Consider the following 27,112-nt stretch of genomic DNA (forward strand, 5'->3'; position numbering starts at 1 on the left):
GGTCCCGCCGCCGCCGCCGCCGGGGCAGCGCCGCGCTCCCCGCTCCCCTCAGGCAGGGCCGCTGCTTCCTGGTGGCTGCTGCGCTTCCCCCTTCGCCCGGTGGGGCCTGGCTTGCCGCTGGGCGCGGCCCGCCGGCGCTGGGCGGCTCACCGGCCTAGGCCTCGGACTCCCAGGCGGGGGTCGCAGGCCGCGACACTGCTCCGGTGAGGCCTCACCCGGCTTCGCTCCTCCGCAGGGTGGCTACGGTGACTGAAAATGGTGAGGGAAGATGAGAAGGTGATCCCGGTGCGCGTGGCGCTGCGCTGCCGTCCCTTGGTGCCGAAGGAGACCAGCGAAGGGTGTCAGATGTGCCTGTCCTTTGTGCCGGGGGAGCCGCAAGTAAGGGAGTCTGCTCCCGGGGGTCGGCCTTGCCTCCTCTCCGCCCCGCGGTTTGCTGCTAGGGTGCTGGGGCGGCGTGGTCAGCTCTGTCTGTTGTCATCTCCTCTGCAGGTGGTTGTAGGTAATGATAAATCCTTCACGTATGATTATGTGTTCGACCCTTCTGTTGAGCAAGAGGAAGTCTTCAACACAGCTGTCGCTCCTCTCATACGGGGCATCTTCAAAGGTATTGTGGTAAATGAGGTCAAGCTCTTATTTAAAATGGGGCTTAGTTGTGTGGAAGAAGCTGCTGCACTGTTTAATTCTCTGTTCTAACTCATTTCTTCTTTGATCTCAGAAAATAAAATCCTGATCTATCTAGATGCTGACTCCATTCTCTAGTGAGAAGTACCAGATCTTACCTGTTTATAACCTGTTGTACTCCACAGGGCTAAAAAAATGACTGGTGTGCATTCACTGGGTCATTTTAGTTCCTGAAGGTATTTAGGTAAGGCAAAAGAATTTTATCAAGAATAATACCACAAATTGATAAGCATCCCATATGAGAAGCTGTACCGATGCTACAGTGGAGCTGGGATGACAGAGAACTTACACTGTGTTTCTGTGACTAACTCTAGTAAAGCAACAGTGCAGTCTTAAGAAAGAGCTGGAATAATAATTTTGTCTACGTTTTGGGGAGCTTTTCATTGACTTTTTTCCCTTGATGTTGCTAACTGTGACCTGTGCATAAAGCTTGTGTAAACTGACAGCAAGGGACAGCACTTTTCTGGAAGGATGCTTTTACTAGAATGCAGCTTTGTTCGTCAAAGTTTCTTCTGGTTCCCACGTGACCATCTGATCTGGGTGCCCTTTGTTCCCCTAGGGTATAATGCTACAGTCTTAGCCTATGGACAGACAGGATCTGGAAAAACATACTCTATGGGAGGTGCCTACACTGCCAGTCAAGAGCATGAACCTAGTGTGGGTGTCATCCCTCGGGTAATCAAACTGCTATTTAAGGAGAAGGAGCAAAGGCAAGATTGGGAATTCGTCCTCAAAGTTTCTTATCTAGAGGTAAAGGTTGTTTTGATTTTCAAGCTATTATAAAGTTATGAACTGTGGATAAAGTGAGTTTTAATGAGACCACCTCCTTCAAGTAGTAGGTATTTACTAAATCAAAACCTAAGACTACATAAGGTCTTGTCAGGAACTAGATTCTGATTCCTAGGTATCTTTCTCTAATGTAAAATGAATAGAATGTCATGCTAAGTTAGCCATGATTCCAGCATAACTGTACATCTTTCTCTATGCAAATTGATCTCTTGCAAGGCTGCTAACTGGACTGCTGTTGTGATGCTTTCAGATCTACAATGAGGATATTCTAGACCTGCTGTGCCCATCAAGAGAACGGTCTTCTCAAATCAGTATACGGGAAGATCCAAAAGAAGGCATAAAGGTCTGTTGCCCTGTTAGATATAGGTATATAAGGGGCCAACGTGGCTTGGGATGAATGCTTGTGAAATAAGTGTCTGACTCATTGAGCACTGCTTTATATTAGTGCATATAAAATCATCACAACTACTCATTCTTGTCAAAATTGAGGTATTGATGATCCTTAAGTTAGAAGGTAACACCAATAGAGTTAGACATTCATGACAAAGCCGTTTGCAAGTCCTATTCTGACTCTTTTTGAAGGCTGATTTAGGTGAGTATCTGAGAATGTTGTACTTTGGGTCACTTCACCGAATTTCAAATTCTGTTGCAATTGTACTCCTTAGTTTAGCAGATGTAGTGTGCAACAAAAGGATCTTGAAGGGAAATTATTCAAGTGCTCGAGTTACTTTTCATACAGATGTGTACTGTAAAAGAAAAACCTCTTGCTACTGCTTGCTCTGTGTACTTGTTTTGTAGTTAAACTTCTGTCTGTTGGTTGTGCTTCATTCATACAGTTTCAGTTTGCAGTGGTGGGTACGTGGTTGGTTGTCATACACACATCTTAAGTGTGTATGACACACTGTCATCTCCAAAGTACTGGGGTGTGACTCATTCATGTGTTAGTGGCATTGTGATCCAGGGAGACAGGCCCTTCAGGGAAAACACAAGCCTGCCAAGGAGCATGACCAGTCCCTACTTCTCAGTCCCTTCTGTCTTTTATGTACTTAATACCTGCCTCCCCTCTGCTCTATTTACACAAGTCCTCACACCCATCAGCCAGTTTTCCCCCTCCTCTGCCTGGCACAACTTTCAGCTCCTAGCTTGGCCAGGGATGTCTGAGGGCAGCTATGGATGTCTCCACAAGGTACTGAGGAGCTCTGCTTCCATCCAATAACCCAGCTGGCTCTCAAGCAGGCACAGAGGAACTTAGTGTGTGTAGGAGTAGGATGAGGAAGAGGTGATGCAATTTAATGTTATGATACGAAGTTCAGAACAATTTTTTTCTGGGGGAATGTATACTAAGTCTCTGGCTTGAAGTGAGACTCTGATTCTTGTGAATGCATGTTTGCACAGAGACTTCACTTTATCTGCTGTAGACTAAGACAGAGGATATTTTCTCTGATGTAAGTCAGAGTGAAGAGGAAGGGGAGGCTAAATAATGCTTTCTTCCTGGATACAGATTGTAGGGCTAACAGAAAGAAATGTCACCTGTGCCCAAGATACTGTATTCTGCCTGGAGCAAGGGAACAATTCCAGAACAGTGGCCTCCACAGCCATGAACTCCCAGTCTTCACGGTCACATGCCATCTTCACCATTTGCATTGATCAGAAGAAGAAAAATGACAAGTAAGTGGGATTGCGCAGCCACTCCTAGCAGCTGTTAGGAGTCAGACTTACTCAGTCTCACAGTCCTGTCATTCTTTCTTGGTCTTGGATGAACTCAGCTGAGCTACTCTTGAGACAGTTCCTTTATTTGGCTCTCTCTGATATGAAGTATATTTTTCAGCCTGGTAGCTCAACTGTAGTAACCACTGGACTGCTTCTTCCCTAACTGCATGTTTACTTGAGAAAGTAAGATAGTCTGTTTCTGCCACAGGAACAGCAGTTTTCACTCCAAGCTACACCTGGTTGATCTTGCTGGTTCTGAGAGACAAAAGAAGACCAAGGCTGAGGGAGACCGACTGAAAGAAGGTCTGTAGAAAAAGGACTGGTATAGCTTGGGTTTCTTACCATTTTTGAGTTAATAAACGGAGTCCTTGTCAGGAAAAGCAAAGCAGTTCTTTAATTAACATTTATAATGTGCTTTTTTAATTTTCTTAATTTTTTTTTAAAGGATAGGAAATGGCCAATTGCTAGCCATTGATGTAGCTCTACTCACTGTCATCTGTTTGTATGCAGGCATCAACATAAACAGAGGTCTCCTCTGCCTGGGAAATGTTATTAGTGCTCTTGGTGATGAAAATAAAAAGGGTGGTTTTGTCCCCTACAGAGACTCAAAGTTAACAAGACTTTTGCAAGGTAAGAGACGTGATGCTAAAGCCTAAATCTACAGATGCACTTTAAATAACAAAGTAGTGAGAGAGAGAGAGAGAGAGAAAAAAAAAAAAAAAAAAAAAAAAAAAAAAAAAAGCCATACCACTGCAGTTCCAAGTGGGGGCTGCTTTGACAAAGGAGTTGCTTTTATTGGATTCACTCTTCTCATTGAAGCTAGACCTCTTCTGTACTCCTTATTTTTAGGTTACAAATGCACTGAGATGGACCTATTTGAGTCCTGCTCTTTTGCAGTTCCTATGTGACAAGAGGAAACTAGCCAAATCCAGAAATCCAGTGCATGTCTTAGGGGAGGGAGAAGGAAGATGAGAAGTTAAGTCTGGAAGCAGAGCTCTATTATTATACCCTTATTATAGCTACTTACTGGAGGGTATAGCAACCAGAATGAAGCTCAAGCTATCTGTCCCTTCACTGTGCACGTCACGTTTGTTTTATTTTCTTAGTCTGAATATCTAGTCTTTGTACTTATTTTTCAATAGTTGTGATGGTCTTCTAATACTTTTTATCTAGATTAGCCTTTAATATGGGCATAGTTATAGTAATGTAATTTATTGGGATTTCTTTGATAGTTAAATAATTTGGTACAAAAAGTTAGGCTCTTCAGTATTTTCCATGTCTGAAGAAATCTAATAAAAAGAAACTGGATTATGCAGAGCTGGATGTGGGGCCCTGTTTTTTTCTGATCAAAAATTTTATGTAGCCCATATGTGTTAGTGTAAAACCAAAGGCTAAAATGCCATGCAGCTTGATGATCTAAGCAAATATGTTATTAGCCAATAATTCTTAAATTGGAAGATAGTGTGGATTCTGATGTCTGGATATCCATGGAGGTCTTGAGTATTACTGTGTGGGAGGAGGGAGGGGTAAACAGAGAGGACTATGCCAGAAATGGCATACAGAAATTATGGTAATTACAGACGTTACTCAAGAGGACAACAAAATTACTGGGGATTCTGATTTGAAATCATCAGTACTTAGAGCTGAGACATAATTTTGGGACTTTGGCTTTCAAAAAAAGCTCTTTTACTATCATACTGACTGGTGTGGAGGAGAAAGTAGATGACAATGGCACACAACTACAGCTAGCTATTCTACTTTCTATATCGACAACTAGAAAATATCTAACTGTAGTATGGAGATCACTTATGTGGTCTTAGATACTTCAATGATGATGTCTTACTAGTTATTCTTGCTGTCTCTCAAAGCATTGATTATGCCTTGTTTTCCTTCTCAGATTCTCTGGGTGGTAACAGCCACACTCTCATGATTGCCTGTGTAAGCCCAGCAGACTCCAATCTAGAAGAAACTCTAAATACTTTGCGTTATGCTGACAGAGCAAGAAAAATAAAAAATAAACCAATTGTTAACCTTGATCCCCAGGCGGCTGAGTTACATCATCTTAAGCAGCAGGTACTGGGTGCTTTCTTGTGAAAGGATTAGATCTGTCCTTTTGGTACTAAGCTGAGTAAACCACACGCAAAGACATAGGATGCCTAGATACTAAATATTTCTTGCATATTTTGTGTATGTGTTTCTTCCTATCTTGAGATAGCTGTGTAAGTGCTGTAAAGGGAATACGTGAATATTACCTGTAACTCTACAGCAACTATTCAGTGCCATAGAAAAATAGTAGTGTTAGTGTGATTTTTACATTTCCCTTCCACTGAACAAATTATTGTCTGCTCATTAGACTAGAGATAGATTAGATTAGAGATACAACGATGGTTTCCTTGCTGACATCACCTGCCTATGTCCAGCACAGAGTGGGAAGTGAAGAGTGTTCCTATGTGGTCAGCTTCAGAGGGAGATAAGTTGCACAAACTAGAACTGGTTAAACACAAAGCCAGATGTGCCCAAGGGCTTGTCTACTGGTGAGAGTCAACCAGGCTTGCTGGGCTTACTTGACAGTATGCATATGATACAGTCTTTCATGCTACCCCTCCATAGGAAAACTCAGTAATCTGCTTTCACAATGGAGCAAGTGGTTTTGTTTACTGCATATGAGTGTTCACTAGAGCCTAGTGAATGTTTAGTAAAGTACTCTAAATTCAAATCGTGTATTCAAGTGGCTTAGAGTCAGATCACTTGCCTTCCTATCTCATGTGAAAGGTAGCAACAGAGCATGGGTTCAGCCCTTTGGACCAAGGTCTCTGACACCCTGCACAGAACAGTATATGGGTGACTTAACATGTCCTGATCTGAGCATTCCTGACAAAGAGCAAATAGCTTTTTAGGAGTAAGTTACTTGAAATACTGTAGCAACGTGATTCCTTTCCACAGGCAATGTAAAAGGGCAGTTGTGGAGCAAGTGACTCTGATTAAGGATCTTAATAGTGTTCCTTCAAGCATCTAGTTACTATATGGGAGAGATTTACAAGCAGTAATTGTTTGTCTTTCTAGGTTCAACAGTTACAAGTGTTATTGCTGCAAGCCCATGGAGGGACCCTCCCAGTGTCTATCAAGTAAGATTTGTAGTTTTATACTCAATGTATCTAATGGCCATCACACACCAGCGAAGGCTCTAGGTCTCCTTTGTTCCAGACAGTGCTGTAGAGTTAGGGTAGAGCAAACTGGTTGTTTTCTAATGGGATCTGGACAGCTGGGTGTTTTTTGCCTTCTATTCTTTTTGTCATGCTTACTGAAATTCCATGTATGTATGGGTTATTTAGTTTTGTAGCAGCCCCCTTAAGATTGCAAAAATCTGTTGTAGGAATGAGAGGAACTAGGCAATGTCTCTTAACTAAGTATCTGTTTCTCAGACCCATCTATCCCTCTTCTTCCTCACCCCACTACCCCTAAATGTAGGGCATCTCCATTGTTCTTAAAAGCACAAAATGCAGGAAAGAGTTGGATTGTGTAAGTGCTGTCTTCTGAGGATGTTTCAAAACCCAAGTACATGCAGTTTACAGACGTGCCATTGGTTAAACAGCATTACTATTTCAAAAGGGTGTTTTCTCTTGCAAATGTCTATTTTTTTTCTTGTGTGCTGTATTACTTAATTTGTTTAATTCAGATTAGACTTCCTCCAGTTGTTTCTCTTCATCTGTTACAACCTATATTTGTCATAAGTTATTTATGAAACTTGGAGGTAATTTCAGCGCTATTACAAACTTCTAGTGAAGTCATGTTCACAAGCAAACTGGTCCTTAATGTTACAGTAGTATGGCACCTTCAGAGAATCTTCAGTCCCTGATGGAAAAGAACCAGTCACTAATGGAGGAGAATCAAAAGCTGAGCCGAGGGCTGAGTGAGGCTGCTGGTCAGACAGCACTGATGTTGGAGAGGATCATTCTGGTAAGGTTCACTTACCCAGTTTTTTGGCTGGTTTATTTGTTTGTTTTTAAGTTGCAGGACTTTCCCCTTTCAGCTGAAGATTAATCAATAGCAGCTCCTGTATTAATGGCATGTTAGGAATCTCTCTTAAATGTTCCTTTCACGTTTATTTCAGATCTCTAGCTATAGGTCAGAACCAAAAGTCTTCCAGAGCCTGTCAGAGCCTATAAATCTGGTGACTTCAGTGGAGAAAAGTAGAACTCAGTCTTTCAGCTTTTCTGTTGCTTTAAAATATTAAACAACAGCACTTGCGCACGTGTGCTTTCTTCCTTCCCTTTTAACCACCCCACTCTTATTTGTTTTGATTGACTGTGGTGTGTATTCCTATGAAAAAGGGTGTTAAGTCTAATCAAACTAGTGGTGATGATCATGCAAGATCTTTCAGTATATTGATTTGCCACAGACTAACAAATATCTTTTGCTACAAATAAATTTGCTGGGTTTTGGCATCTTGTTTTGCTTTTCCTACAATTCAGTGTAATTCTGACTTCTCTCAGACAGAACAAGAAAATGAGAAGATGAATGCCAAACTAGAACAACTTCAGCAACATGCTGTGTAAGTCTATTTCCACACCCTACTCATGCTGAGGAAATGTCTTTCGGTGTTAAATGTTTTTATTGAGATAAACTGGATACAGTCAATTTGCGTTTGTTCATCCAGAACTCATTTGTATGTTCAGTGCGGAAAGTTGTTCCTTATTGGCATGTGTGACACAAACGAGCCATGTAATACTCATGGACTTATTCCCATGTCTGCATTGCAGATGCAAGCTTGATCTGCAGAAGCTGGTAGAGACTGTGGAAGATGAGGAACTAAAAGAGAATGTAGAGGTGATTCGCAATCTGCAGCAAGTGTTGGCTCAGTTGCAGGTAAGACTGAATCCAGGGAGGGAAGAGTGTGTGCCAAGCCAGTTTACAAAAGAAGCCTAGGGTTCTTCTGCCGATCTGCTGAGCAGTGGATCCTGCTCTGCAGGAGCCTTTCTTAAGGAGCCCGGAAACTACAAGTATTAAATGACTCTTGATATCCACTTCAAAATAAGGTGTCCTTGTCCAAGAATCTGATAGTGGGAGCATGGACTAGCATGGATTTACAATCCAAAAGTTGGAAGGAGAGTTATAAACTTGGTAGTTTTAATGAGCGACCCAAATTGCAGAGACCTAAAATTGTTAAGTAGAAGTTGCCAAATCTTTGTCTAATTGAGGACTTTCTGTTCTCCCTCACTAGATGATCCCCCTTTTCCCAGACTCCTTACTCTTGTGAGGAGCTGGCTGCCAATGCTGGAGTTCAGGGAAGACTAGAAAGAATGCCTCATCTAGCTAGTCTAGGAGGAGTATGCTCACTTTAGTAAAGGAGGAAGATAATAGCATCCTCTTTCCAGAGATAGCTTTCTGGACAGAGGAGAATAACATTATGCTTTGTCATCATAGGCTGACAGTTTCATTTAACTTCATCTTTTTACAAAACCTTTCTTTTCTTTGTCCTGTATAGAGTGAAAATGCTGCTACAATGGAAGCTGCTGCAGAGATGGCAAATTCTGAACAGGATGCTACAGCTGTAAGTGAGGGGAGTCCAGCTGTGTCTACCTTAACAGGAGCATGTTTTTATCCCATCACTCTTTTATCTGTATCCTTATGCTAGTTCTATTAACCAAATGTTTGGTAAATAATGTGTCATTTTTGTATGTGCTGCCTTTCTATGCTCTTATTTGCTCAATGTGTTCAAGATCAATAACCTATTCTCATTTCTGAATATCTAATTTTCTATGTAAAAAACTTAATCTGAAGTGTTCTGCAGAAACTATGATCATATAGTTAAAGAGCTTTGGACTGGCTTCTCCAGTTTATTGCTGTGTCTTCTCCAGGAAGCGGAAATGGGCCAGGCTACCAAGAGATCCTCGGATGACTTCACCACTCAACATGCCCTCCGTCAAGCACAGTTGTCCAAAGAGCTGCTTGAATTAAGTAAAGCCCTGACTCTGAAAGAGGCACTTGCCAAAAAAATGACACAGAATGACAGTCAGTTGGAGCCCATTCAGTCTCAGTACCAGGTAAACTCTACTGAAATAGTTCTTGTAAGGCTATGTTCAGTTTCTTTTTCCCAGTTAATGCAGTCACTGCCTGCTGAGAAGCAAAGGGAGGAGAGGATCTGTCCTCTAATGAACATATCCTTATTGGGTCTGTCTATTTCCTTAAACTGGTTCACTGCCCCCATGGGCATAGCAGGGCAGTTAACTACCAGTGTCAGCAGAGAAGGTGGGGGGATGACCATGCCCAGCTATCTACAAATAGCTCTACCACCAGAAGATGGTCTTTTCACTGAAATAAGCTATTAGCCACTAGCCGTTGTATGTGAAATGAGCTTCTCTGCTTTCTACTTGGAGGTTGGCTTGGCCACACCAAGCCAAAATGCAGGCACTTCATTGTTAACTCTCATGGTACAGCCAGCTGATCTGGCTTCCCCCATTCATTAGCTGTGCTGGGCTCTCCCATCTCTGAAATAGTTCAGCTGTTACAATGGTTTTGTGGACCAACTAAGATTCTAGTGTATGGATGACTAGCCCTTTTGACGCTCATGCTGCTTTTGGACAAGGTGGTTTACAGCCTGTTGGAAAGGAATGTGGCTTCTCAAGGTCAACTGCCTTAAAGCTTTGTCTCAGAGTGTAGTTTCAAGGTTTATTTGGAACTATTCTTGTTCTTTCTAGACGAATATCAAGGATCTGGAATTGGCAGTCAGTAGTTTGCAAAAAGAAAAGGAGGAGCTGATCCTTGCTCTGCATCTGGCAAAGAAGGATGTCAACCAAGCCAAGTAAGGGTGACTATGCAAGCTGTGTGGCTTAGCACTGAAAATTGTGTTAATGCGCCTGTGAAAATTCATTGTCTTGCACTTAGTTCTACTATCTGTAAAAGCTTTTATTTTGATGCAGGTGCATTTTCTTAACATGTCATGTGAGTTGTATGAATGCAGAGAAACCTGAGTGCGCTTTCATCAGTGGGAAAGATAATACATAATTGCTTTATTTTTCATAAGGTGTCTCTAAAGTTGGAGAGTACTATTTGAGAATAACAGGAGTTGGGGGGCTATTTTTAAAGTGTGATTTCTTTACAGACTGAGTGAACGGCGTCGGAAAAGACTTCAGGAGTTAGAAGGGCAAATTAATGAGCTGAAGAAAAAGCTGAATGAGCAATCAAAGCTCTTAAAGCTGAAGGAATCTACGGAACGCACAGTCTCCAAACTGAACCAGGAAATCAGGGTAACTAACCCTAGCATGCAGTTGTCAGGCTTGTTCCAGTGTAGACAAAGCAGCTTCCAAACAGAAAGCACTGACTTTCTGTTTTGTTAGACTGAGAACACCAGTCTTTGGCAAGAATCCTTTGGCTACATAACCACCGTTGCTGGTGTAATACAACAGGCAGGTGTTTCTTGAAACTTGGAGGAATAAAAGAAGTCCAAAGCGTCTTCTGACTATTCTGATAATTCATTACCTCAGTCAAATTACTTGATTTCTCTTTGATTTCCATGTGTATACCACACGTGTTTGTCTTTCCTTTATGCCTTAAGACAAATTCCTGGGTTTTAGCACTTTGAGAGTGTCCTTAGGCATGTATTCGGAGTGGGCAGCACATTGTAGTATTTCTTATCTGTCACTCCCCACTCCTGACAGATGCACTACAGTAATGTAGGTTGAAACTACCCAAAATGCAAGTACTGGACAAGTCTTCCAGCCATTTCTATTTTTCAGGAAATGAAAAGCCAAAGGGTACACCTGATGCGCCAAATAAAAGAGGATGCTGAGAAATTCAGGCAATGGAAACAACAGAAGGATAAGGAAGTGATCCAGCTGAAAGAACGGGTAAGCAAACGAGCCCCCAAACTGTACCTCCCTCTGAAGAGTGAAACAAATCATTAAAGTGTTCACTTCAAGGCTTTGTTCAACTAGCAAGCATCTGAAAAACATCTGTAGAATGCTTTGAAGATAATGTTAGTTTATATGGTTGCCACCTCTCACCAGCTGTCGTAAATGGACTTGCTTGCTTTTGTCTGGAGATCTTAAAGCTATCCACACGCTTGTCATGATTCAGCCCTAAAGCAGAAGGCAAAAATATTTAATACTTTAAATATTTAAAGTTGTAGAGTTTGGCCACAAAATGGGAGGTATTTGAACTTTCAAAGGAATTTTGAATCTGCAGGTAAACAGAATTGGTAATGAAATACAGCTGCTTGTAGCATTCAAGTGTAATGGACAGCAAACATCTGTACATCTTGAGTTCTTGTCTCACAGGACTTACTATAACAAGTATGCTCCTCAATGTTTTGGGGCGCTAAGTCATAAACTTTTATTTTGCAATCTCTTACAGCCTTTCTGCTCCTAAACCTTTTTAATGGAAAGTGTGGAGCCCCTTCTAGTCGCTTTAAGCCTAACAGCCATTTGTTCTCAGAGGCACTATGTGGCTTAATCTTGTAATGATCAGTTGAAATCATTATCATGAATCAGTTGTATTGCAGAACAGCAAATGTAATTATTCTCTTCCAAGAAGTGTGAAACTGGCCATAGATATTAATGTGATGTGATTTTTTTTTTTTTTTTTTTTTTTTTTTTTCCACCCGTCTTAACACTATTTCCCTGTAGGATCGTAAGAGACAATATGAGCTACTTAAGCTAGAACGAGATTTCCAGAAGCAGGCCAATGTACTTCGGCGCAAAACAGAAGAGGTAAGGAGCTGGTATCTGCTAGAAACTCTTGATCAATTCCTAAAAGTCTGCGAAGTGTGGTTGGAGGTTGTATTAGGATATGCAGAAACTTCTTAAACGCAGTTTGGAGGTCTGGAAATAGGGGTCTTTCTCTATAGAAAAAATAATCTGTTTTGTAGCCTTTGAAGCATTCTAGTTAAATCTGCTTCTCAAAAGGTAAATTACCCTTTGAGCATCAGGATGGTGTGGCAAATCTATTGCAGATACCCAAGTTAGAAAGTGTAAAATGAGCTGGGGTGGACCATCATTTTGGATGCTTTCTTGTACCTTTAGGCCTAGAAGCAGAGTCTCTTTAAACTGGGAATCTCAGCAAAGGAAACTTAAGTCAGAGGCTCTAATCAAACTTTAGGATTAATTTAAGACTAACCTTATGCTCTCTTATTGTCTCAAGATCTGGCTTGCACTGTGAATACCTCAGTTTTCAACCATTGCAGATTCGGCAAAGTAACTGCTGTTCGCTCTTGCGTAAAATATTTTACAGGCAGCAGCCGCTAACAAGCGCCTAAAGGATGCTCTGCAGAAACAACGGGAGGCTGCAGATAAGCGGAAGGAAAGTCGAAATCGGGGAATGGAAGGGGTTGCTGCACGAGTAAAGGTGGGTAATGATGTGTTGTTTGTTGGAATGCATAACAGGCAAACTAACTTTTGACTCGGTGCTGCTGGGGTTGATGGCTGGAGGGCAGAGGGGAGGAACATGGAGTTACATGTTAAGGGAGGCAATTTGATTATTCAGTTCATTTGTGAAGGCATTTTTGAGAAGGATTCAGTCTATACTGGTTTTTGTGTTTTGGTTTGGTTTTTTTTTTCCCCCTCCAGAGCTGGCTTGCAAATGAAGTAGAGGTTCTTGTTAGTACTGAAGAGGCTCAACGGCACCTTGCAGACCTTCTGGAGGACAGAAAGATCTTGGCACAGGAGCTCCTTCAGCTTAAAGAAAAGAAAGAGGCTGGGGAAAATCCACCTCTAAAGCTCCGGGTAAGAGAGGGAAAGGCCATTTCCCTGTCCCACACCTCTGGCTGTTCAGCAAGTACTGTAACATTCACTCCTATTTGACCTTTTCCCTCAGAAGGTAGGGAATTAGATGGTTCCCTTTCTGGAAGAAAAAGTTAGTGTTGTTACTGTCCTGGCATCTCAGGGAACAGAGTTGAAGTAATTTGTTAATGCAATGCATCTGATGAATGTGAGTGGGTCACACCCCATATCAAAGACTTGATGATGGAAGAAACAATGGAATTTAAGCTATGGAGAGAGACTTGGAGACTTTTATAATAGTATGGTTCCTATTTGCTCAAATGTTTGTAAATGAAAGCCCAGTCTCGTGCACTTCTTCACTTTTTGTTTCTATTTCTCACTTCTGCCCATTACTGCAATTCTTTAGAGACGCACCTACTCCCTCACAGACTTGCAGGCATCAGAGATGGACCTTTCCCTCTCAAAGCAGATAGAAAGCCTGGAAACCGAGATGGGGCTCAGGTAAGTCAGTATGACAAAGCTGCTTTGCACAGCCTTGCATCCATATTTTTATTTTCCTCATCTCTATCCACAACTCTTCTGTGAAACAGAGAGAAAGTAAAATGACTTATACACTGATACTAAAAATAAGACTGTGTGGTTTTCCTGGTTTGAATTTTCCCAAAATGTGGGAATATGAGGACACTACTCAGTCACTAGGATTGCTTTTTTTCATAACTGTGAGCATCTCTTTATAAGGGAAGCACTGCACTCTCAATTGCAAGCGTGGAGGGGAGGAGAAACTCCCTGGTATAGCACTGCAGACTCTAGCTGCTGTACTAAGCAGTCAGAATTCTAACTTGAACTATTTTTATCTAATATGCTGGTAACTGTAATTTTAGCCCATACACTAGCCCTGGTTTTCTCATGTGTTGTAACCTCTGATACATGCATTCTTCCAAAGGAGTGCCCAGATAGCAGATCTACAGCAGAAACTCTTAGACGCAGACAATGGAGATCGTGTGAAACAGCGTTGGGACAGTATTGCAACAACTCAAGAGGCTAAATGTGCTTTGAAGTATCTCCTTGGAGAGGTAAATTCTGAATTTTCATATTTTATCACTAAAAACAAAGGCTCTAAGTCTGCTTTGCCAGGAATGAAAGGAGGTGACTAACAGGCTGATAGCAGAGGTGAACTCAAATGAAGCACTGCTGTACTGGATGAGGTTTATTTCCCTTACAACTTCTCATTAAAATATTCTACTGTGCTGTAGATAACTTTGGGGAGTGAAATAAAAAAAGAACAGGGAAGAAGGAAACAGAATAGACACGGGTCTGGAGACAACAGCTAAAGTTGTGCTTACAGAAGACCTGCGTGGGAATAGTAAAAGGGAAGAAGCAAATTTCAGAAGTGGAAGAGAAAGTACCTAAAAATACTGACTAAACAAATGGGCCATCTGCAGGGAAACGAGGGGACCACTCTCTGAGGTCAGAGTGAAAGCAGTAGAATGGATGTTGGGATGGGAGAAGCTTGAACAAGACTGGGGGTGGGAGTAGGAATTGAACTAATGTGGAATCAAGGACAAAGCAACCGAGTGGCAGACTCGTGTATCGGTCCCTGGTGCCTGGAAACTAAAGGAAAAGAATGAAGGAGCTAACATGAGACAGCATTCATTTTTGGGGTCCCTCCAATACTTGGATTTAAAGTGCTGCAAGAAAGGACATAAACCTAGAACTGTTAATGAGACTTCCTGCTGTCTGTTTTGTGCTTCTATACTGGCTGTCAGATGTCTGGCTCTGAATGTCTCATCTAGCCTCCTTGCTGCTGATGGCCAGCCCAAATTCTTAGGGTGGCTGCAAGTTAGGCAGAAATGCTTCACCTTCATACTGAAGTGTGTCTGCCCCAACGGACGTTATGAAATGTGGACCTCATTGACCCAAGCAATCATCTTGCTTTTGTCTTTTAGCTGGTCTCCTCAAAAGTGCAGGAAAGCAAGTTGGAGAGCAGCCTTCAGCAGAGTAAAGCCAACTATTCAGACATACAAAAGATGCTGATTGAAGAGCGAAACCACATAACGGAGATGGAGGCTGAATTCCAAAATCAGCTTTTGGTGCAGGAACAACACCACCAGGAGAAGGTGAAACATAACTGATGAAAGTCTTGAGAGCTCCTGTGTCTTGGGAGTCTGATTCCCAGATCTGCTCAGAGATAAAGGCAAAGTGTTGTGCTGAAACTAATCTCTTGTTATATATCTGATTGAGATTTGCTAGGCTCTTGCAGGATAGCTAACAAAAGCCCGAGAAATCTCCCTATTCATCTTCTGTCCTGTGCAAGTTGTTTTATTCAGTAACTTTTCACAATACTTTAAGTGAGGATGTTATACATAAGCACAAGATAGCTTTTAAAGTAGAATCGTGCTTGACGTGGCAGAAATCTTTCTGAAATTGTCGAGGCCTTTGGGCTGCCAGATGTCTCTTTTGGAATTCATGCCTGTTTGTCTCTGTTATGTTAACTTGCTTTTAGGTTCTGTACCTGCTTAGCCAAATTCAGCAAAAAGAAGCAGCAGAGAAGAAATTGGAAGATTCACTAAATGAGCAGGAGAAACAGCTGCAAGAGCGACTCAAGTTCCAGGTAGAGTGTCTGGATTTGGCTTTGGTGGGTGGTGGTGCTCATTGGGGCTACCTGTTACTTGGAATAGTAGCTTTAGCATGAGGAAGATGCAGAAGGATAGAGAGCATTTCCATTTGTAGATAAGATTGCTTGAGTCAGGTGGCTGCAGGGGATAGCTGCTGTACAGATTTGTATAAGCCTGTAGTTTTTTCTTTTATGTATCTTCTTCCATTAAATAAATGTAAATGCAGCCATGAGGCCTACCACAATCTGACCAGCTCAAGCGATCTTCTTCCATGCTCAGAACACCTTTAGTTAGGATGTTCAACATGCTATTACTAATCCTTCACTGACCACAGTTCTACTATGCTATCAGTAATGGAGGAACTTTACCTTGATCAGATAAACAAGCTGCACCTTTTCTTGTTTCTAGGAGAATTAAGTGGTGTAGCAGACTTTAGTGGAAGGGTGTGTTTGGTGATGGGCTAAAGTAAAATCAGCCCTAGGTGCACCTAATTTGGAGAAAAGCCTTAGAAATAGAGGGTTTTTTAGATCTTAAATGGTGACTCTGAAAGGATTGTATTCTCTCTGTTGTATTGGCAATGTCATGCATAAAACAAGCTAGTAATACTAATGATTTTCCAGATTTAGAAGTCAGAGCTGATCTCCTGTTGGAGAACACAAAGAAACCCCTCTGGTATTGCAAGAAAGATCCAAATAGTAGTTTGGGACAAATTTTCCTATTTGTGCTGCCCACATATAAGCCTACAGATTTCCTCTTGTCTTGCAAACAGGAGGAAGAGCTGGAGAAAATGAGGGAGATCTGTGAGAAGAACCAAGAACTTCTCCAGGAAAATGATGCTCTTAAACAGGTAGAGATCTGTACAGACATAAGTCATAATGCTTTTTGGCAGTTGGGTTCATGTATTTTTGCAAAGTTAACTATTGTCCCTCTTAACAGAAAATGCTGCTCCTTCAAGTTGCCAGTGGACAGAAGCTCCGTTGCATTCAGCAAATGCCATCTGGGTCGTCAGAGTCTCCTTTTGATTATATTCCACCCAAAGTAAAGATTTTGCATACCAGTTTGCATGCTTGTATTGTACCTGGGTTCTCTTCAAAATTTAATGTTGGCTATTAATAATCTTGGTTTCTTTCTTCCAACTTGCTTTTTACAAGGCATCTTGGTTTTGTTTATTGAAGTAGGCCTGTTCTCTACTTCAGACAGTCCTTAAGGTTTCTGTTTTCAGAGTACTTCTGAAACTAGTTTGCACTAGGTTTTCAATCTTGGGGGGTGGGGGGGGCAAAGACAAAACCTGAACCTGTTTCCTCAGTCTAATTATGTCTGACTCTGCATCCTGCTTAGTAATCCAGGTGTTTTCTCTGTAGCATTTCCAGTCTCTGAATTACAGAGCGAGGCATCTGTTATAGAAAATTTAATCATTGCTTTCCAAAAGAGGGAGGAATAAATGATCTAAAACTATTTTGCCAGGACTGTGACACAAATTATTAATTTTTCCAAGGATTTTTCAACTTTTTCTTTTATAAACTCTAGCAGTTTAAATTGACTGGTTGAATTTTTAATCCTGACAATTTGATCTTTTTTCTCCTCCTTAACCCTACAGCCTTCTTGGCTGTCTGAGAGGAATGAGACTCTGGTCATGGGACTCTGAAGTGCCTTAATAAAATGTAAACCCACTGTTACTTCTGTTGGGTCTCAACCCTTGTAACTCCTCTTTGTAGCCAAAGACTCGCCGGCAAACGACAGCAAAACCCCGTGTACTAACCCCAGAAATGGATGTGGAAGAGCTGTTCTCTGACTCAGGGGAGTCTGGAGGGGAGATGAGTGATGTAGACTGGGTTCCAGTAAAAGTAGTCAAAGGAGCAAAGAAAAGCACGATGGGGGTAAGATCCAGTTGCTTTTGACTTGTTATTACCTATAGGGGAATTGCTTGCCTCTATCCCTGAAGATCTAGTATGTCTACGGAGCAACAGTGGGATTGCAGTGTCTCACTGTTGTTCTGAACAGCCTTAATATGATAGTACTGCTGGCATTGGTTATTTGTCAAATTATGATAGAAAGAGCAAAATTTGCCTATAGCCAGCAACACCTTCCTAAATAACTTTTCATTGGACAAGTCATCTTCTACCATGACGCATATGTTCTTGTCCTGCTACCTGTGGCTGGTCTGGCCTGTATGTTCCAGACAGCAGCAAACTAGTGAGCCTTAACAGCAGCTTTAATCCTTTATGGAGACTGTTTTGGGGCAGCAGGGGGAAGGGGATGGCCTGTCATATATCCCTTTGTATTGTTCTCACTGTGGTGTACTGTGACTCCTTGTCCTGACAGAAGCCTCAGCTTCCATCTTCTGTTTGTATCAGTCTGCTGTTCTGGAAGCTTCAGTCTGCTGCTTAATATTGATTTGATGATGATTTGAACGTGCTGAATGCAAGTCATTGTGAACCAATGGGCCTTTTTGGGCTTGAATTGCTATGAAGCTAGACCCCCATTGGGAGACGTGTTCTTCCCCTCTCACAAAGGGGTAAATGATTACATGGTTCATTACTGGGTGACTGAAAATGTCAGCAGTTACCACAGAAAAGCTTATGAGTTTTAAGGTCTAGCTTTAGTTCCTTTCACCGGAGCTTGTCAACCTAATAAATTCTGAACCACAGCACCATTAGCAGTTAGGTTTTGGGGGAGCTCTTTTTGGACGTGTTGCAGGAAGAAGGGTTTGTACGTGACACTTGGCTCTTCTGAGTTCATTTATGTAGCCTAGTGGTACTCCAGTGCAAATTACTGCTCAGTTCAGAACTGCAGTGTGGAGCAGCTGGTCTGTGCAGTCTGCTACTGCTTCATGTACCCAGACTAGCAAGGAGATTCATTGCTCTGATATGTCATGAAGTAGCTAAATTGGGTCACCTCTGTCTAGAGGGCCCTAGTGTATGGTGACTTGGATTCGCCTCCTAGTGTGTAAATGTTACCTTGTTTTACTGACACTGAAACTGGCATCCTTTTGGATAACTTAAGTCAGGGATTGAATAATTGAAGATGCCTACTATTTGGGGGATACTGAAGCAAGAGATGGCTCTGTAGGTGGAAAGACCTTGTTTCTTTTCCTGGGATGCAGGACTGACAGTGAAACAATAAATGGTTCATGGCAGCTTGGGGATAGTACTGTCCTGTAGATTGCTTCAGGTGTTGACAGCTGTGGCAATCTAAGTGCAGTCTATAAACACCAAAGCTCTTTCTGCACAGAACTTTTCTCTTACTTAGTGCTCCTGCAAGGGCCGATGTGGAAACAGACAGTGTGGCTGCAGGAAGCAGAAGGTGGGCTGCACTGAAGGCTGTAGCTGTGACTCTGCAAAATGCAGAAATAGAGACCCTGGCTTCCCGGTGAGTAGTGCTGCCTCTGGGTGCAAAAGAACCTGCACCCAAGATCCAGACTACACAGTATGTTTAAGCAAAGCTGGATGAATGGATAAGCTATTGGCATGCATGCACAGTTTGTCAAGGTAAAGCATATGCACCTTTCTGAAACATGTAAATGTCACTGTAATTCAGTGTTTATCGGTGATAACTGAGTACAAAGTTTTCCACTGCAGTACCAGGCTCTTGCACTAGCTATAGAAATTTGCACGATGTCCCAGTCACATAGATTTACCTACTGACACTTGTCAGCCATGAACCTGAAGACAAACAATTTAAGTCTTTCTTTTGCACTTAGTAAATAAAAATTGTATCTTTTGGCTTGAGAAGACACAAAAACGTAACTAATTTTCTGATTTTTTTTTTTTTTTAAGAATGGAAGGCGTCATTTGGGGAGGGTGTTGTAGCATCAGGAAGGTTTAACAGCAATTAGTGTTCATTAGAACTCTTGCTAGAAATGTCTGCCTTACTCTTGGATCTTAGAGATTTGAAGCAGAGACCTCCCATAGTAATTCTTTAATTTTTGACTATTTTATGAAATCAGTTGCCTGACAGAGGCATCCTGAACTATGAATTACTTTGCAACTGGAGAGAAGGTGGCTTAGGGACCCCTAGTAATTCTTCAGCTATTGGTGGGGAAGGAGGGGATGGATATTGTAAGAGTGCTTCAAAATAGTACTGCCCCTCAGGATACCACGCTGTGTGAGGACCAAAAAAGGGACTCTGAAGGTTCCTTCAAACTTGAAGAGCCCGCTGAAGTGACTGCAGGAGAGACCTTCTTTCAGCCTTTGTGTGTTGCACCAACTACAAAGGTACTGCCTAAAGCTGTAAGAGGGAGCAATGGTTCTGAATGTGTGCACACCTGGTTTATGGCTAGTGATGGATCTTAAAGAAAAAAAAAACAAACCTGAGATGATAGACTGCTGCCTGAAAGTTCTGAGCTCCCACATCTTTAAGCTCTGAGACTGCTTAATTCTTAAGTTTTTGTAGTAAAACTTTGTCACACAGGCTTGTCATGCTTTCCTGCTGCACCTTCCAGCAGTAAGAGACTGTTAATTGGAGAGCTCATAGGGCAATCATATCTGTCTACATCCAAACTTCCTGTCCTTGAGGCATTGTGTACTCTGACTCGGCAGCTGTAACTTGGCCTCAGCTCAGTGGATTTACTAACTTCATGTGTGCCCTCTGCATGCTATTCCAAATGCTGTCTTTTCTGCTCAGCCCATGGATTTGTCCTTAGAATTCTGACTTGAGTAAAGAAATAAAGCAACTGTTGACGTTGGCCTGGCAACTTCTGTACATGCTACCTCCAAGCTCCAGTGCAAGCTGTCTGGCTTCTTCAGGGCAGTGACCAACTCCAAAATTGTCTTCCTTGCTTTTTTTGTAGGTCCTGACAGATATCACAGGCCAAGATTTCTTCATGAAGAAGCCCAGCACTGCTGCTTCCCTGCTCATGAGAGATGAGTCCCAAGAGAACCAGATACCATTTGTAAAGAGAAAGAAGAGAGTGCTGAGTAGCAATAGCAGTTTCTTTGCAGGTTGTACCCCTATCAAAGACGACCTTGACTGATAAGTGCAGAAGATGCCCTGCGACTGGGTGGTTCTGTGTTTTTAGACCGTGTTGCTGGTGTTTTTTTAAAGTGTTGGGATCTCTTGCTGCAGCAGAAGCCTGATGACTGTCATGCGTGACAGCTTCTGGCATCAGCAAGGGAGTCAAACACTAGTTCGTGCTAGATTGTGTCCAACTCATTGTAAATATTTGTATGTGTGGGTCTTGGGCCTGATGGTAAGAAACTTTCGTTTGGAATTTCTGTAGTGAGTGGAGGTGTTTTTATCTGGGTTACTCATTCCAGCTGCCTTCCTCATCCTGAGCTGTGAACATGTTGGGTACAGTTTAATCCATACTCTTGAAAGAACTTTGCATTTGCACTGGAAATCTGGGCACTGTTTCTTCTAATACAGCATGAGGAACTGTTCCAAGCTGCTGTGTGACATCCACTGGTGCTCAATCTTGAGGAGGCACTGTCTGTAGTCTTAAACTAGCTAGCAGATATGAGATGGTCAGTGTTTCTGTACCCTTTGAGGCACAGGTTCAATGTTCTAATGAAGTTAGAAATGTGCTAGCTGTCTGTGAATATTGTAGTAATTTTAACTTGGTTTTGTAGCTTTAATAAAAGTAATTGTCAAAAACCTTGACTCTTAATTTTATGTTACTGTGTACAATGCATCACACAGGTACTCTGGCCTCTTTGCAATTGAAACTGTTGTCAAAAATGTTTCAGCTCAAACTAGCAGGTCTTTTTCTGTCAGCTGCTGCTTTCCTTTCCTTAATTTTTTGAATTACAACATGAAAAAAAAGTGAGGGTTGCTTCTCCATATGTAACTCTTTCTTTTTTTCTCTCCAATAGTAATAGTGACAATCCCAATCTACACATGGATTACAGAGGATGCTGCATTAGCACTGTACCTTCTGAGCTTTGAGAGCCCTCTGTGTTTATCTTGGGCTTGGCGTGATCTTAACAATTAGGTAGCTTCTGGTTTAGTGCAAGCTGAGCAGGCTTTTCTGCACAGGAGCTGTTGAAACACGCCTTCAGTGAACATCAAAGGATAACTGCATGCTTTCTCCTAAATAAAATTAGTATCAATGTAACTTTCCCTTCACACTATTACAAGGCCTCTTATGAGGCCTGGTTTGAGCAGAGCTCTGCCCCAACTCAGACAGGTATGGTTCATGCTGTACCTGACTGTGCTCTCAGAGGTCTGGGGGACACGGGTAATTGTTGCCCGTGAAAACTAACCCAGGACAAAATCCCATGTAGTCACACATGCCACCGCTCAATAAGGAGCTATTAGATGTCTGCTCTTCTACCTGCAGTCATATTTTTACTGTTCAAGCATATGCCAGTCCCTGATAGTTCTGAGATGTTGGTTTCAAAGTGATTTAGACAAGCTTGTAAACCAAACAAAAGGGGCACCCACCTCATCCCACAAACCTGCCCATCCTTTACGCAGGGGTTTAGAAACTGTGACTCAGGATTATTTCATATTTGAAGAACAAAGGCACAGCACAAAGGCAACAAATATTTGTGCAGGTGAAACACAAGGTAACAAATGCCTGTGGTATAAGTAAACTTGTCCTACTTGTAGACAGGGTTATGAAATAATCCACCTGTGTGGTCGGGAGCTGTGTGCTCCAGGAGGTGTCTGGGGAGGGGCAGAGGCAGCAGATCTCTCCTCGCCTTTCCCAAAAGCTGCTGCCCAGCTGGAAGGGGTCAGGGAGGAGCAGCTGCCCGGCACAACACTCCGTTTTGACCGATGGTGGTCAGTTCAGCCCGTGCTGCTGGAAGAGGATGAGTTTTGTGGACCTGAAGCCGGGTTGCTGTGCCTCAAGCCCCACCACACCTCTGACGTGGCAGGGCAGGCACCCTGCCCTATCTAGCTGTAAAAGAAAAAAAACTGTAAATCATTAAAAATATGTTGGGTTTTTTTGATGCAGTGCATGCCCTTGTACTGCCCAGCTCCTTGTGTTTGCCATGCTTCGGCCAGCCAGAGCGGGCACGGAGCCGGCGTGGGTCCCCCGGGGCATGAGTCACACCAACGCCCCGTGCCGTGGGACGTGCTCGCGACATGCTCAGGGCTTACATCAAGACGAGTTTCTTCATTTTGTGTTGGTGCTGTGCCGGGAGCCCAACAGCCGCTGACAAGCTGGGGTTTATGGGTCACCCCGATGGCACAGCCAACATCCCCCAGTTATATATTAAATTAAATGTGTAATAACATATAATAACATTTTTTTTAATATGTGTGTGTGTCTGAGATGCTGTGTGTGGCTTTATAGAGCAGATGTACACAAGAATACATGCCACTGTGGGAGCAAGAGAGTATGTGCATGTGTGAGAATATAAATTTATTTATACATACGTTAGAATATTGCATCTGTAGAAGAATAGTTGTTTGTAAGCACTGGGTGTGGATATGTGTTTATATTTAATATATGCAATACACTATATTATAGATTATGTTATATGTAATACAAGAATTTACGTTTTAGATATATGAAAGTCTGTCTGATACTGTGTGTATCAGACACTAGACCCATTTAAGTTGGATAATACCCTTAAGATCAAATCCAACTGTTTTTTTTTAAATATATATATACACACATAAATATGCATATAAAAATGCTTTCTATATAAGCTATATGATATATAAGCATTATATGATAGTGTTATGTCCTCTATTATGTTATATATTTTATGTTAGAATATATATTGCATATATTTTTATACATAAACACACAGACACCCCCTACAAAAGGGTATCTGAGACTGTGTGTGCATAGAGTATAAAGATATATATGTGTATGAAAACATAGGTTTCTATGTGGTTTAGATACGCGATGTATGTTTTATATATGCTAGATAATGATGTTACACATTATACAGTAATATTTTGTATTAGGTGCTATTGTATTGTATATACAAAAAGGTTCTCTGAGAGGTGTGTGGAGGGAGTACAAATATATATGTGTATATAAAAGCATAGATGGCTATGTGAGAACAAGAGTGAGTGTGTGGTAGTTCATAAATATTTAAATAGAATTTTTTTGTATACATATATTACAGTATTGCAATATATACAAGAACAGCTGTCTTTCTGAGCCAGTGGGTGTGTATACATAGTCATACACATGCACGAGATGCATTATATATTAGGTATTATCAGCATATTTTATATATTATATTGTAAATATGAAAGAAGCGTGTCTGAGACTGTGGAGTCCAAATACACACACGTATATAAAAGAATAGAAGACTCTGCAAGGGTGTGTGTTTTTTATATATATGTAATATATTCTATAATTATATATCATGTTCTAAGAGATAATTGTATATAGAATCATAGGATCACAGAATGGTTCGGGTTGAAAGGGACTTTAAAGATCACCCATTTCCAACCCCTGTGACATGAACAGGGACACCTTCCACTGCACCAGGTTGCTCAAAGCCCCATCCAGCCTGGCCTTGAACACCTCCAGGGATGGGGCAGCCACAGCTTCTCTGGGCAACCTGCGCCAGGGGCTCACCACCCTCACGGTAAAGAATTCCTTCCTAATATCTAACCTAAATCTACCCTCTTCCAGTTTAAAACCATTACCTCTTGTCCTGTTGCTACACTCCCTGATAAAGAGTCCCTCCCCATCTTTCCCATAGGGCCCCTTTAGGTACTGGAAGGGTCTATAAGGTCTCCCCAGAGCCTTCTCTTCTCCAGGCTGGACAACCCCAACTCTCTCAGCCTGTCTCCATAGGAGAGGTGCTCCAGCCATTGGATCATCGTCCTGGCTCTCCTCTGGACACACTCCAGCAGGTCCATGTCCTTCTTATGTTGGGGACTCCAGAGCTGGATGCAGTACTCCAGGTGGGGTCTCATGAGAGCAGAGAGGCAGATTCGCCTCCCTCAACCTGCTGCCCACATTTCTGTTGATGGAGCCCAGGATGCGGCTGGCCAGGATGCAGGCTGTGAGAGCACATTGGGGGAAGGCATGTCTGACTAATCTGATAACCTTCTATGATGGCGTGACTGGATGGGTGGATGAGAGGAGGGCAGTGGAAGTTGTCTACCTTGACTTCAGCAAGGCTTTTGACACTGTTTCCCACATCATCCTCACAGGCAAGCTTAGCAAGTGTGGGTTAGATGAATGGACAGTGGAGTGGATTGAACAGTGGCTGGCAGATAGAGCTCAGAGGGTTGTGATTAGTGGTGCAAAGTCTATTTGGAGGTCAGTAACAAGTGGTGTCCCTCAGGGGTCAGTACTGGGTCCAGTCCTGTTCAATATATTCATCAATGACATGGATGAAGGGATAGAGTGTACCATCAGCAAGTCTGCTGATGACACGATACTGGGAGGAGTGGCTGACACGCCAGAAGGCTGTGCCGCCATCCAGTGTGGCCTGGACAGGCTGGAGAGTTGGGCAGAGAGAAACCTTATGAAATTCAACAAGGGCAAGTGTAGGGTCCCGCACCTGGGGGGGGAATAACCCCCTGCATCAGTACAGGTTGGGGGCTGACCTCCTGGAGAGCAGCTCTGTGGAAAGGGACCTGGGAGTCCTGGTGGCCAACAGGATGACCATGAGACAGCAATGTGCCCTGGTGGCCAAGACGTCAAATTGCATCCCGGGGTGCATCAAGAAGAGTGTGGCCAGCAGGTCGAGGGAGGTCATCCTCCCCCTCTACTCTGCCCTGGTGAGGCCGCATCTGGAGTACTGTGTCCATTTCTGGGCTTCCTGGTTCAAGAAAGACAGGGATCTGCTGGAGAGAGTCCAGCAAAGGGCTACAAAGATAATTAGGGGATTGCAACATCTTTCTTATGAGGAAAGACTGAGGGACTTGGGTCTTTTTAGTCTAGAGAAAAGAAGATTGAGAGGGGATCTTATTAATGCGTACAAATAATTAAAGGATGCCAGGTAGATGGGAACAGTCTTTTTTCAGTAGTGCCAGTAATAGGACAAGAGGTAACGGGAACAAACTGGAATACAGGAAGTTCCATCTTAACATGATAATGAACTACTTTACTTTGAGGGTGGCAGAGCACAGGCACAGGCTGCCCAGAGAGGTTGTGCAGTCTCCGACTCCGGAGACATTCCAAACCTGCCTGGATGCCGCCCTGTGCAATCTGCTGTGGGTGACCCTGCTCTGGCAGGGGGATTGGACTAGATGAGCTCCAGAGGTCCCTTCCAACCCTGACCATTCTGGGATTCTGTGGTCCTGTGATTGACGGATCATGATGACATTTTCATCGACCAACACCCCCAAGTAAGTCCTTCTCCTCAGGGCTGCTCTCCATCCATTCTCTGCCCAGCCTCTATTTGTGCTTGGGATTGCCCCAACCCACATGCAGGACCTTACACTTGGCCTTGCTGAATTTCATGAGGTTCCCACAGGCCCACCTCTCAAGCCTGTCTAGGTCCCTCCCCTCCAGCGTGTCGACCACTCCATACAGCTTAGTGTCATCAGCAAACTTGCTGAGGTTGCACTTCATCCCAACATCCATGTCACCAACAAAGATGTTAACTAGTACTGGTCCCTGTACTGACCCCTGAGGAACACCACTTGTCACTGGTTGCCACTTGGCCATTGAGCCGTTGACCACAACTCTTTGAGTGTGACTGTCCAGCCAGTTCCTTATCCACTGAGTGGTCCACTGGGCAAATCCCTGTCCAATTTAGAGACCAGGTAATTATATATTGTATAATAGCGAATGTAATGCTGAATAATAGACTACCTGATACATAACATATAGCATACATAAAATATGCTTGTATTATGTTTTGTTATATGTTACGTATTATTATTTTATACTTTTTTATATATATGAAAAAGTGCCCGACACTGTGTGTACATTTATAGAGAGAGTACATAAAATCGAGGCAGGGAGAGAGTGTGTGTAAATGAAAACTACATGCATATGTATGTCTAAATATATATGTATATTAGGTATTTTTAAAAGTGGGGGGATGTGAGATGATAGCATATAGTTTTATTCATACATGTGTGTTTGAATAGTAGATATGTAAGAATAGTGTCTGTGAGAGTGTGGATGTGTGTAATACAAAAAAAACGTATGTGTTAACGTTATATGCATTATCAAATGTTGCATGGTGTATACATATATACAAAAAGGGTGCCTGAGACGGTATAGAGTATGAATAGTATATGTATCTATATAAAAGAGTGTCAGCATGAGTGAGTATATATAATACAAGCATGTCTATACATCTATATAAAGGATGACTGAATATGTTTATGTGCATGCAACTGACTACTGTACATTCCCTACACACACACTATAGAGAGGTGGTAGATGCCTCATCCCTGGAAACTATGTTCTATATATACGGTTTCTCTCTCTGTATATAAAAGAACAGCTGGCTGGGAGAGCTGGAGCCACACAGAGGGTGTCTGTGGGAGGGGGGGGCTGGGCAGGAGGGGAGGCCCAGGACCCCCATCCTTTGCCGGGCAGTGCTGCCGTCCCCCGGCCCGCTCCCCAGTGCTCGCGCCGTCCCCAGCCAGGGCTGTGCCACCCCCAGCCCCCACCACACACTTTTCCTTCCCAATGTGCTGCTGAGAACAGTTTCTTCTTCAATCTGTATATCAACGTTCACCTTGAGAAGTCGCCTGTACGCTCTTCCTTTTCCCCCA

General features: G+C 42.6%; 1 protein-coding gene across 1 annotated transcript; it reads left to right on the forward strand.

Annotated features, from left to right (window-relative positions):
• Positions 1-255: 255 nt before the first annotated feature.
• On the forward strand, positions 256-21,093 carry KIF4A (kinesin family member 4A; the record flags this gene model as incomplete). Its single annotated transcript, XM_082488418.1, has 30 exons — positions 256-378; positions 490-604; positions 1,241-1,431; positions 1,721-1,813; positions 2,972-3,138; positions 3,389-3,483; positions 3,691-3,810; positions 5,078-5,253; positions 6,244-6,305; positions 7,002-7,137; positions 7,674-7,732; positions 7,941-8,046; positions 8,666-8,731; positions 9,039-9,224; positions 9,879-9,982; positions 10,283-10,427; positions 10,917-11,027; positions 11,805-11,888; positions 12,409-12,522; positions 12,744-12,899; positions 13,303-13,397; positions 13,840-13,969; positions 14,843-15,013; positions 15,400-15,507; positions 16,281-16,358; positions 16,448-16,549; positions 17,227-17,388; positions 18,761-18,880; positions 19,603-19,725; positions 20,301-21,093. 30 exons carry the CDS (start codon positions 256-258, stop codon positions 20,481-20,483), a joined length of 3,681 nt encoding a protein of 1,226 aa, XP_082344544.1. The 3' UTR covers positions 20,484-21,093.
• Positions 21,094-27,112: the final 6,019 nt, after the last annotated feature.

Source organism: Vanellus vanellus (assembly GCF_965231255.1).
Source record: "Vanellus vanellus genome assembly, chromosome: 10".
NCBI lineage: Eukaryota > Metazoa > Chordata > Aves > Charadriiformes > Charadriidae > Vanellus > Vanellus vanellus.